The 12424-nt window shown below is 37.9% G+C and overlaps 1 protein-coding gene across 1 annotated transcript; it reads left to right on the forward strand.

Moving 5' to 3' along the window:
* The first annotated feature begins 315 nt into the window (after window positions 1–315).
* LOC146476860 (uncharacterized) lies at window positions 316–11198 on the forward strand. Its single transcript, XM_085113986.1, has 9 exons — window positions 316–470; window positions 2370–2453; window positions 3734–3797; window positions 5227–5319; window positions 6103–6133; window positions 7073–7127; window positions 7530–8188; window positions 9563–9609; window positions 10161–11198. Exons 1-9 carry the CDS (start codon window positions 351–353, stop codon window positions 10217–10219), a joined length of 1212 nt encoding a protein of 403 aa, XP_084970112.1. The 5' UTR covers window positions 316–350; the 3' UTR covers window positions 10220–11198.
* The last annotated feature ends 1226 nt before the right edge of the window (window positions 11199–12424 follow it).

Raw genomic sequence — 12424 nt, forward strand, 5'->3', positions numbered from 1 at the left:
ATAAAAGTAATTGTAACCACCCCTAACCATGATGAACCATGATATAAATAGGTTTCTAAAGAAAGAATACATACGTTTTGATTTACTTGATAAACGTATATAGAGACACTGTAGAGAGACGAAAACTATGTTTACATGTATATTTCAGTGAGGACGTATCTCTTACAGAATTCGAATTCAAGTGAACTGGCTCACCGCAGCTGCTCACCGCACAAACCACAAGATTCAGGCTGGTAAACCTGTGCCCTCGTCCCAGGATACTCGAATGTTGTCGTGTTACACTTCATGATAAAAAAACATGACGGAGTTGACAAATCGAAAGTGAACCGACCTTCGAAGGATCAAACAAAATGAGGAATGTATTGATCAACTCGTCGGATTTCGAGCTTTTTGATCCTGATATCACACCCCAAGATTATGAGTTTTTCCAGAAGCACAAGGGAGCCTTCAAGGGTTTATTGGAGGACCAGGTATGGAAATATAATTTTGTTTTAAAGGTGTAAATCTGGTAGGCACATATAAGCTTACCTATATACAGTGTATATGCATAACTTAAACTACGTACGCACCGTGATGGAATATTAGCTGAATAGAATAGCTACAACTAAGAAGAAACTAGTTAAAACTAAAATGTTTAAGATAAGGATAAAATGAAGTTAAGGCTGTTAGATTACTAACCGAAGTTATGAGTTTGTTAATTGTTTTTTAGATTGTGTTTGATTATTTCTCTGCCAACAAATAGATCCCGTCATAAATATGATTTGAACAACAAAGGAGTTGGCACCGTAACATTTCTGCTTCCTCATACACCGTGTTCTCTAAGCACTGACAGGATCAAAGTTTAATTAACCTGTTAAGCTTATTAATGATCAGCAACATATTTTGTCGTACAATATGAATACTTCTTTAAATGTACAGGGAAGTAAAAAAGGAAGTAAAAAAGGAAGTGAAAACACAGCATAGTGATTGCATTGATGTTGAAAATTTCTCTTAATTTTTATTGGTACCATAAGAAGTATGTGGACTGAGTGATCAGTGGAGAGAATTTTTAGCAAGATTCTCAGACAGCCCTGTACATTAAAATTTTTATGTATACGTTTTACGACTGAACTCTATTCACACTCGCCATTCTTGGAAGAGGGGTAGTAAGCCAGTGGTTCTTGTATAATTAATATACACTGTATGGGGCTGTGTGGAAATTTGATCCAAGATCAGAATTCCGAATTTTCACATAGACATTTAGCCTCCCTTGCAGATGCTCTTTCGGCTTGTCACACAATCTTTCCTTCGTCATTGGGAGGAAAGATCGCGCGATGAGCCAAAAGAGCATCCACGAGGGAGGCTAGAAGATATTTTGGACTGAAAGGGTTAAATTATTGACAACTGCATCAAGTCTAAAGTTCAGATCTAATGAGAAATTCTTGGAAATAGATGAAAAATGAATCTTTTCCATTATTCTAGTGTTTATCCTCCTCATTTTGTACATGCCTTTGGCTGACTAGATGTGCTTTCATGTTGAACTTCATCAAAATAAAAGCAAGTGCAGTACTGACCAAGGAACAGGAGCAGTTAGTCACATGCACTGTGACAACAATACTGAAAAATTTAGCCTGAATTGTCTTGGTTTATCTTCAGATTATTAAACCACCAAAAACTCATTATTACAAACTATGCAAAGTGAGATTTCACTTTTGCAGTGTCACTTACTTGAAGGCTTGATTGAAAATTCTGACATTAAACTCATCACCAACAGATGAGTGTGGGGAAGGTGCCTTAAAGAGCCGCTAGTGAGCACAGAAGGTAACCATGACCACCCTGTGAGCAGCAACCACTCAGGCACCATTACAGAATTTCTCAGTGGAAAATTAAATACTTACCAATACTCACCTAGAGGGAGGGCCCGAGGGACAGGAGCAGAAAGCTTTTTCCGGAACTGTACTGGAACAGCGACGCAAGCAAAGTAGCTTGACCTCAACAGGAGAGTTTTAAATTTACTGAGGCCTTATGAAAGCCCTCAGGCCACCCCACAGAATTTAGTGAAGGATGATGGCTAGCAAGCATTGTCACAAGTTTAACCTTCCCTATTACATTTAGCCCCATCTATGCGCAGTGCACTTTGGGAAAGATACAAGATGGTAGACAAGTGATTCAAAGCAATGTTTTAGTTTTGATTACAATGGAACATAAATCTGAGTTATAACCATTGAACTACTCCCCTCTTTACTAAAGGATCCCAGGGGAAAATATCCATGGTTCCATAATTTCTTCAAAACAGCAGTGGCACCTTACCGGAAACAACAGTATATGTTCTTGGGAAATTGATTATGATTAAATTTGATGTTAGCATGTTTATTTCTTTTCATTTTTAGACTGAACAACAAAAACAGAAGTTTGTGAATGCTTTCAGGGAGTTTTCAGTTAATCATGGGTGTATGAAAGGCTTTCCTATCAAGGTACAGTTATACATTATATGGCTAATAAAATAATATTATAATAATTATTATTATTAACAATGACTGAAAGACTCAAATGAAAGAAGGTATGGTATCAGTGACAAATTTCTTTGAAATCAAATTTCTAGGAAATATTAATGTTAGCTAGTTTAATATACAGACTGGTCTCCAGATAAGAAAAGCATAATTGGCTTTGTGTTTCAATTTTTTGATCTTAGGGCATCGAATTGGACGAATTAGTGTCAAGCTTCTGGTAAAATTTACTCAAGAAACGAAGACAATTGTCAAAGAATCTGATATTTAATTTTTTTTTTAATTTGAACATTTCAAGCAGAGAACAAAATAGACCATTCATGCTTTGCTTCACAGATTTAGAGTCAGGCTAATTATTCCTGAAAGTTTTGTTTTGAAGTAAAAAACAACATGATACAGAACAACTGATACAGAAGAATGTGCACTGATTTGTGTTAGATGCCAATCAGTCTTTATGAATAAAATAGAGCTAATTTAGAGAATTTTGGATTTTCTAAAGTAAAACCCCTATTCAGAACCTTATGGGATCCTAACCTGGGATCCTATGTAAGATGTGTAAGCTATATGTAACCTATTTTTAATTACATGTAATCGTTATCAACTAATTGTAAACTCTTTTTATAGTGCAATGAAACTCTGTAAATCATTCTTTAATTCATAAGAAATATAAAAAAAACATTTAAGTTATGCCTCTTTTTCATCAAGCCCCTTTATCAGTAAATTACAGTCATTTTCAATGCTACCTACATAGAGACATGTAATGTGGCCAAGCCTAAGTCTGAGCACAATGTACAGTTGATATAATTACAGTTGAACTCAAATTTGAGTGATGAAGATGGGTGAAAAATGATGATGAGAACATCAAGAATTCAACCCAAGATCAATAAATTGAATGCTTTGAATGTAAATGCCTTGTGAACAAAGTAGCCATGCAAATCCTATTCAGTTGGTAGTCATAGATCAAAGCTGATCGATAGCAGTTAAATCATTTGAATTTTACCATGAATTGGGAACCTTTTGATGTCACTAGTTTTAGTTTATTTGTCATTTGTTTTGGCAATTACTGGAACATTTTTCCAGGTTGACAGTTTTTAAATTGAAAGACTAAAAATAGTCTCTCAGCTGTTTTAAAGATAGTAGCGTTGTTATTTTCTGCTATATATAATATATGCACATAACACTCAAATTCACCATAATATTTAGCTTGTTTATTTCTATGTTTAATAAGTGTAAGTTGTTTTTTACAGAGTGACAATGTACTGGCATTTGTTGATGAAGTCATACAATATTTGACTGAACATTTTGTTCACGGTAAGATTCATTGTTTGGTTTACTGTAATCAGTCTTTTCTTTTCATCTGCTTTCCATTCTGACTAACAGGCTCTAATGTACAGGTACATTAAAACTGTTACTCAATATTGTTCTCACAGTACACTGCCAACCTTGGGGCCATGTATGATTTGCTATCTTTTGTAAGCTACAGCTGTGGTCAGAGTGTTTTGACAAAAGACTTATGATGTATTTTATTTGAGGAAAATGTTAAACATTAATGCTGTATAAATAATAAATGCTCTTTCATAATATTCATGACCACTCCTATACCATGCTTGATTTGTGTTAACTGTAAATGACAACAGGGAATATACACCTGGAGTTAACATATTTCAGCACTGTATGAGGTGCTTTCTGAAGTTAGCCCTTCAAATCTCAGATGCAAGTATCCTTTTGGCAATAAAAGGCAGTTTGGTGAAAGGGTGCAGTTGTGTTCACTGAAGTAATAAACTTTATTGCAGTAAATTTTGTTAGCACTGAAATAGTCTTTTGTTGAGTTACGCAAAAGTGATGTGCAGTATTCTCATTTCCACTTTGAAATGCCATCCAATCATTATAACTCCAACTCATTTTGAAATGCAAACTTCAGTGCAATAAGTTCTCTCAAAAAAATATATAAATAATAAATACATATTAAGTAGGTCTGCTCCAAAACTAACCCCAAGGTAAAGTCCCTTGAAATAATATTAACCCAGTGCTTATGTCCAAAATTTTAATTTACCCCACCTCACACCCCACCCCCCCCCCCCAAAAAAAAAGCAAGAAAGTCCTTTGAAATAATATAAACCCAGGGTCAATGTTCAGAATTAGGGAGCTTAAGCAACGGCGACGGTGATGGCAACGACAACGTCACAAAACAATAGGTTTAATGAGCAAAAACAATCGCTCTGCACGTGCGTTTTACATTTTGGTACATTTCTTTGCCGTCCTCTGAAAAACAACAACGTGAAATTACCACATTTAAGGTTTTGTGGAGAACGTGAACGCCAGACGGTGAATTTTTCATTTTCTTTCTTAACTTGTACGCCACTCGTACCAATTTGGTTCCTGGATAGTTCGCCATTTTTGTAAAAGTTGAGCGAGTTGAAATAATCACGTATAGTAGCACAAATGAAATAAAGTTATATTTTCGGGTGACGTTTTCGTTGCCGTTGCCGTCGTCGTTGCTTAAGCTCCCTAATTTTAATAACTGTACTCCCACCTCTCCCCCACCCCCTAAAAACAATACCTTGGCAGGGAAAAAGGCCATTAGGAAATCTTTTGAACAAGTATATTAAGTTTAGGGCATGAAATGCAATCTTTTTACTGCAGCAATTTTATTCAATTATATGAATAACTTTAACTTGCACAGGTTTGTTTGTAATGGATTATCATGTGTGATTCAGACGTGTTTGTTTGTTTGTTGCAGGTAAGTTGAGCAAAGCCAGATGTTTAGTGATGGATGCTGTTTGCCTGGCACAGAACAGAAACTTAATCCAACATGTTGGTTCTTCCTCTTATGGTATGTATCTCCCAGGGGAGGCAAAATGCAAATATTCTGCACAAAATTAGCATCATTTCGCACAAGTTTTCATATGAAAGCCATTACCTTTAATACTTATTCCCATGAGTGCTCAAAATAGGAAAAATAAGAAACAGCAGATGTGTTGCTATTAAATACATGTACTAATTAAAACAACAAACAGCATCACGGTCAGTAGTTAAAGCTCTGTTAAATAGCTTTCATTTGGATAGTTACATAAGGATTTCATCACTTCTTGGACTCAAAAGGTAGAACCACCTAATGTACAGTATAACAAACAGCACCACATGAAAGTACTGCTCAGTAGCTTTCATTTGAATGGTCACACTTGTTAGTGGTGTCAATGCTGTCAATAATATTATTGTTCCCAATAATATGTCATAATAATTTGATAATAAAAAATGGTACATACCAGTACTAATGATAGAATTACAATGGCGATTGGCAGATAATATAAAAAAAAAATTACAATAATGATAGTTACAGGAAGGAAAACAGTTTTGGGTGTAACGGAATATGGGCCCGTTGCAGCTAACAGTCACATGGTACCGAATCCACCATGTTGGAGAACAAGCTATGCACTAAGATATCCTTGAATTTTCTTTGTTTTCAATGTCCCAGTGCATAGCGTGCTCTCCAGTATGGCGGATTTTGTACCATGTGACCGTTAGCTGCAAATGGCCCATTGGGTCAGCTCCAAAGTAGAAATCTGAATAGGATTCAGTTTTGATTTTATCAGATGGTATTCTTTTAATTTTTCAGCGAAAGACCCATTCATTCACAAGGACACAAGGTTTGTTGTTTAACTGTGCACTACAAGGGCAACTAATAGATTGTTTCCATGGAATATATGTGTTCATAACGCCTCATTTAAAATATAGCTGCCTCTGAAGTTTTCCAAAACAGGGCTGATTTGGAGCATTGGATTTCACACTTACCTTGCACCAAGCCCATCACCTGACTATTACTGGCTTTTGTTTCATCTCTTGTAAAAAAAACCCTTCAACTTGGTTTCCACTACTATTAATATACAGGCTCCTCTGTGTTTTGACCACCTCATCGCTGAGAAAGCAGCTTTTCTGCCAACTTTCTGTTTTCCTCCAACCCGATGTTTTCTGTGCGACACTATCTTAATACTAAAATGTACTCTTCTTGATCCTCAAACATCACTTTTATAAAGCCTAAACTGGTATCTGGCACAGAAATTTAAATGCACAGTCAACCACTCAAAAAGAGCATGGTCACAGGGCACCCAGTGGTTCATTTTGGCGGATATCTGCTCGGATGGCCTTAATCACCTCAGAAATTTGTATTTAGACGTAAAGGAAATCTAAATGCCAGCTCAAAATGTTGTAACACTAATGACTAATTCCTTTCTTTTACGGAGGGGCAAATATCTTGTTAAAAATACACAGTAAGGTCAGCTATCATTTTCGTTAAGTCAACAACAGCTCGTAAATTCGGGAAATGAGATTCCCTTTCCTACGACTTTCTGCGGCATAACGTTTTAGCTAAAGCATCCGAACAGATCAATCCGCATTAGCTTACACAAATATATGTCTTTAAATGTACACAAGATGATCTGGGAACACAGAGGACGACATTTTAGTTGAGTGCCCCTGATGGTAAGGCTGTGAACTGAAAATCAGGCAGGCCATGAATATAACCATTCTTATACATCCTGTTGTCTATCATGTTTTTAGTGTTGGCTGTATTTTTTTTTTCTTTTTAGAGATGTGTTTCGCCGACTGTTTGGACAACCATCAGAACAAGATGCCTGCTTAAAGGTATGTGTTTTAAAACCAAATGTCTTAATTTACCGTTATGATCATTCAAAAACTACTTGAAGTAGAGTATATACTTAAAATAATTATATGTAATATTAAAATATTAACTCTTTTTCCTGAAAAATGAATAGTTAATGTTGTGTATTGTATGAAAGCAACGAATTATTACATTTTTTTCAGTCAGGAAAAAATGTTTAGAACATCTTTGGTGAACAGGTAAAAGAGTTTTTGAAGCTGAGTATAAAGAAGAAAATATTGTTCATTTCCTGGCGAAGACTAGCAGTATGGTTTTGAAATGTTGGGATTTCAGAAAGCGGTGCGACAAGTGATCGAACTTATCAAGAGATAATAAACAAAATATGCTCGATTACTAAAAATGTTCATTTCGTTTTATTGACAAAGGCAATGTGTGTGCTGCCTCTGTATGTCAAGTTTGGTGGCTCTGTTTGTCGTTATTTAAGGCGTTGGCTAGAAGCTGGGAAACTCGATGAACTTGGAGTTACCTCCTTAACAGCAATACCCTTATCAGCTCTGCTTAAGTCGAAATCAGCTTCTTCTAACACTGAATCTGAACAAAGTTCAACAGTCACCGCTCCAGCCCCCAACAAATCTCTGCTATCTTCAACCAATCCATCCAGTAGCACAATGGTAGCTGTAGCAACTGTAGGTGGCTCGCAGGCCGGAAGCAAGCCAAACGATACTGATGATGATGACGATGACGAAGAAGATAACTGGCACACCAAAGTTATACGAGGGATACAATCTGTGTTGACGGATAGAGCGGGCCCTTCTCCTATCGAATACATGGAAGTCTACAAACGGGATAAAGATGGTTCGTATAGAAGGCTGCGAGATGATTTTCACCTGGGCAAACCACACCCTAATCAGGAGTTTGAAGAAAGGTGCAAGAAGAAAGAGGAGGAACGGATTGAAAGCAGCCGTCTCCATGAAGTGATTCTAAGGGACTATTCAGAAAGCCAGATCCCGTATATGAAGCGGCATCAATGTGCAAACTGCAAAAAGGTAGAGAAAGAACCTGGTGTGTACAAGAAATGCGAAAGGTATGTAAAACACGGTTGAACGAAAACAGCCATTGGTTCAATTTCTTTATGAACGAGACAGGGGACTAAGGGAAACTTTTTAATGCTTCTTCTTATCCTAAGGGTGATCTAGCATCAATTTGCACTGATAAAAAAGCACTTCTTTAAAATGTCACGTTACATCTACAAACTGATTAGTGTTGTCAGTCAACCCATCATGCACATAGCGTGTGACCTAAATTACACCGGAATATAATCAGAGCATTCTAAGTTGATTTTTGTGTGTAAGTAAAACTAATTCCGTCTACATGTTGATCTCGGTTTTGTTCAACCTTGTGTCAACGCCGTTTAAGACCGTGTGCCTCCTAATACTGCGGTATTTTTGCGCAGTTTATGACTATGCGGGAATAGTAGATCTTAGTAAGTGCAATTGGAATCCAAAAACGAAATTGGGGGTAACCACGCATTTTTCAGAAATAATCAAGCAACATGTATGGTATTAAGATTTTCCCCTCATATTGAAGCTTAAACTATCTGTAAAAAAAGCCCAGTTACCCCTAATTTTCGACCTTCCCGAGATGCGCAGAATCTATGCGCATTAGAAAAGGATGCACCGTCCCTTCAATCTCGTTTCCAGAGCCCTCGTTACCCTTGTCCAGCTGGTCTAGGGTAACGCGGACTCTGGGAACGATATTGCGTCCTTAAGTAATCGGTCTCCATTGAGTTTTGGCTCAACCTTCCTTACCCAATCAACATTCAAGCTTTCTAGTGTGCTTGATTCCATTGCTCACAAAGCGATATACATGCAAATGTTAACTACTCTCCGAGAAGCCTAACTTCCTTGAACTTCAAGCCAAAGTCGAAACACAGTGGAAAATTGAAACTTGCTCCTCAACTTGGCCTGATTATTGGCCCATCTTAGCGAAATTATTGTGTTTCTGACTTTTGGTTTAGTTGTTGTAGCATGTGTGAAAGTATGTTAAGTAGTAATTAATTATTCTAGATAGTTGCCTTACTGTATCTTGTAATGTTTCAAGTTTCTTGTGGTCAGTGTAGTGAATCTAACTGGAGGCGGCGTGGCCTAGGGGTTAGGGCGCCAGACTTGTACTCCGGAGGCCCCGGGTTCAAATCCCGCTCTGACCACTTGGATTTGTTTCACGGTAGCCCCGCTTTAAAATCCAAGGCCACGCTTTGTAAATAGCCAACTGGTTTGCCTCCCACCTGTTGGGATATTTAACAAATGTTATGTTTAGTTTGTATATTTGTTTCACTGATTTATAGTGTCCTCAATTAGCACTGACACTAATTAAAGTCATTTATTTATTTTTATGTTATTTAACTAATGTTTGTTATTATCAATAGAGTTCTTAAAGAAATGCTGTTTATCTTTGACAGGTGTAAAGGAAAAGGCACAAAATTTTACTGCAGCCGGCAGTGTCAAGGTTAGCATCAGTTTGCAGTATACTTTATTATGCAGTCATATGAGAGAAATGTTTGTTTAGGCGTTTTGTGGTGCCGTTTCATTTTGCCATCTCGTTGCTTTGTTCTTTCGTGTTAGTCCTTCGAGGTGGCCTTTCGGTCATCAAGGATGTCAAAGACAACAATTTAACGACATCGCAAAACACTGTAAAGAAACTGCTTGAAGCGATAGAACGACATCACCAAACGATGAAACAATAATACATCGTTAATGTTTTGTTTATTTTCCAACATCTCTCAACCAAAGATTATGGTATTCTCTAGGGGGTTATGAGATAAACACATGGATCTTATTTCTCGATTTAAAACAAAATGTCTATACTGGACATTTCCTCGGGCATTCCTCGGGCAGGATTTTTGGTCTGGCGTTGATTGAAATAGCGATTTTTGTCCCACTATTCGTGACTGACCGACCGACCGACCGACCGACCGACCGACCGACCGACCGACCGACCGACCGACCGACCGAGCCACCGGCTGATTCCACCATTCAACGCTTTTTTTTTACTTGCAGGTGAAGACTGGGTTTCCAGACACCGACAAGACCATTCCACGGTGGAGTTACCATCATAAATTAAAATATGCTAAATTTAAGAGCTCCAGGCAAGAACGCGTCTAGTGACTTTTTACTCATGTCAATGTTCTGTTCCAAATTCGGGTTTTGGTTGTCTAATTTTGCATTTAGCATGCATGAACTTAAAACTGGTAATATTTTGACGAAAAATGCCTAAAAGTCTCTTACGACGTTATTGCCTGGAGCCTTTGAATTTCTAGCCTCCGACAGCGTTCGGTTGTTCCGCTGAAAAAACAGATCCAGTAGCAGGATATTCAAGTAGTTATTAGTTGTGGAGACAGATCATTTCACACCGTAATAATAATCACTTGACTTGGTCAGTGTTTTATAGGAAGAGATAGATATAAGGAGTAAACTGTAAACAGTAATCTTAAAGCAAACCATTTGCATTATCTTCCCTCATTTAGCATTTTTTTTATGCTAGTCACATGATCAAAGATCGCATTGGAATGGCGTGTATGCACGATTTCTAACAGCAAAAGAAGTATGTCGTAAATGTCAAGGTAAAGAATGCTTTAATTTCAAGATAAAAAGGTCGGACAATCAGACAAACTAGAACCCGGCAGTTCTCCTCGATTTAGTCTGTAGAGTAACTTCTTGACAGAGCGGTTTTCAATCAAGTGTCGTAAAACCAAAAACAAAGTAATTACTCTAGCCAATCACAACAGATGTACACAGCGCAATGAGCCAATCAAGATTCGTAGCAGATACATCTAACTGGCGTGAAGCGCGGCTCGAACTTCCGTTAATTTCGAGTTGTCGAAATGCAACTTCATTGAGAAGTAAAACTTCTAAGGGACATGGTATAATCTCCTCACATTGCTAACATGTGCGGTAAAACTTGCAAGATGTATTCGTGTGTTGTAGCTTTTCTCCGTTAAGCCAGGACTGGGGCAAGAACTGAGTGGGTGAAGATATTGTCTGTGCACCCTTAAGTTTTTTGCTTTAAATAAAATTTCATTTCTTGTAAACCAGTAATGCCTGTTTACCTTACTTATTTTCAATGGAAGGTTTGTAATTGAGAAACCATTGGAAAGCGATCGGAACTCCAGTGAAATGACAACGTGTGATTATATTATTCTCGGCATGACATCGGAAGCTCCGAAGCATTTCCGAACTTTATCCTTCGCCTCACACCTTGTGGTTTCTGGTAAATAATTGTTAACTTTACACCGATCTCACAGGCAGATAGATGAAAAAAAGTGCTTCACTTTCCCAAATATTTCCACGTTCCAGAGAGACAGCAGAATTGCCTTTGGAAAGCGACTTGGTGATGAAAAATTTCAAAGTTTATAAAAAAATAAGCAGATTGCAGCAGTCGTTCATTCAGATTCTCAAAAAAAATAAAAGGAATATTCACTCGTTGAATTGACTCCTTTATGGATTTGCACAGAAAGTGCAGATAGAAATAAAGGAAACTAAACAGAAAACACTACGCCTACTAAGAATAATCTTGTAACCCATAAACAGTTGTCGTGTTCCTAGCCTGCGTAGCTGGCGGTTTTTATGGGTGGGCTCACCGGAAAGCCGGGTACGAGGGCCAAAACGAGTGGCGAAGCCGCGGGAAATGGGGCGAGGGCAACGAAAAACCGAGGTTCCTCGCGGCGAAGCCGCTCGTTGACGCGGCTTCGCCGCGACTGTCGCGGTTCTCTCCCCATTTCACCCACAGCTGCACGACTCGTTTTGGCCCGGCTTTCCCGCCCACCAAAACCGCCAGCTACGCAGGCTATCGTGTTCCCTTTGTCAGTGTTTAGTGGCGATGCTTTCAGTCGCGTGAAAAACTAAAAAATGTTTGCCACTATTTAATACTAGAAGGATGTGTATTAATTAAACATTGAGTGAAACATCAAGAAGTTCCCAACACAAAAGCTGCCTTAGTCTCGTCGACTTCAAATATGTAGTGTCATTCCAAAAAAAAGCATTCAAGCAGGAATTCGATGTTTAGGTGGGTGAATTTTGTTTCGTTGACATTAACTTATCCATGGCGGCTCGAGTAAGTTGCTTGTATTTGTCATTTATGCATACATGTGTACTTGCGCTTAGAAGGAGTCGGCAGGTTATAACATAGTATAATGTCAGTCAGTGTTGTGATGCCGCAATGTCTGCATAATTGGCACTTAACAAGGCGCAGGTGCCCTCTTGTAAGAACTCAAGAGTAGATGTTATTTTAGACTAGTTTGCATATTTCAAAGCTTCTCGTGTGA

The sequence above is a fragment of the Pavona decussata genome, unplaced genomic scaffold (assembly GCF_977016875.1).
Source record: "Pavona decussata unplaced genomic scaffold, jaPavDecu1.1 SCAFFOLD_72, whole genome shotgun sequence".
In the NCBI taxonomy this organism is placed as follows: Eukaryota; Metazoa; Cnidaria; class Anthozoa; order Scleractinia; family Agariciidae; genus Pavona; species Pavona decussata.

Bases quoted from the DNA above. Each gene is read 5' to 3' on its own strand.
- LOC146476860 (XM_085113986.1), top strand. From the start codon at position 351: ATGAGGAATGTATTGATCAACTCGTCGGATTTCGAGCTTTTTGATCCT. The intron at 5,320-6,102 runs GTATGTATCTCC...TTAATTTTTCAG, and splicing joins TGTTGGTTCTTCCTCTTATG to CGAAAGACCCATTCATTCAC. The intron at 9,610-10,160 runs GTTAGCATCAGT...TTTTACTTGCAG, and splicing joins CTGCAGCCGGCAGTGTCAAG to GTGAAGACTGGGTTTCCAGA.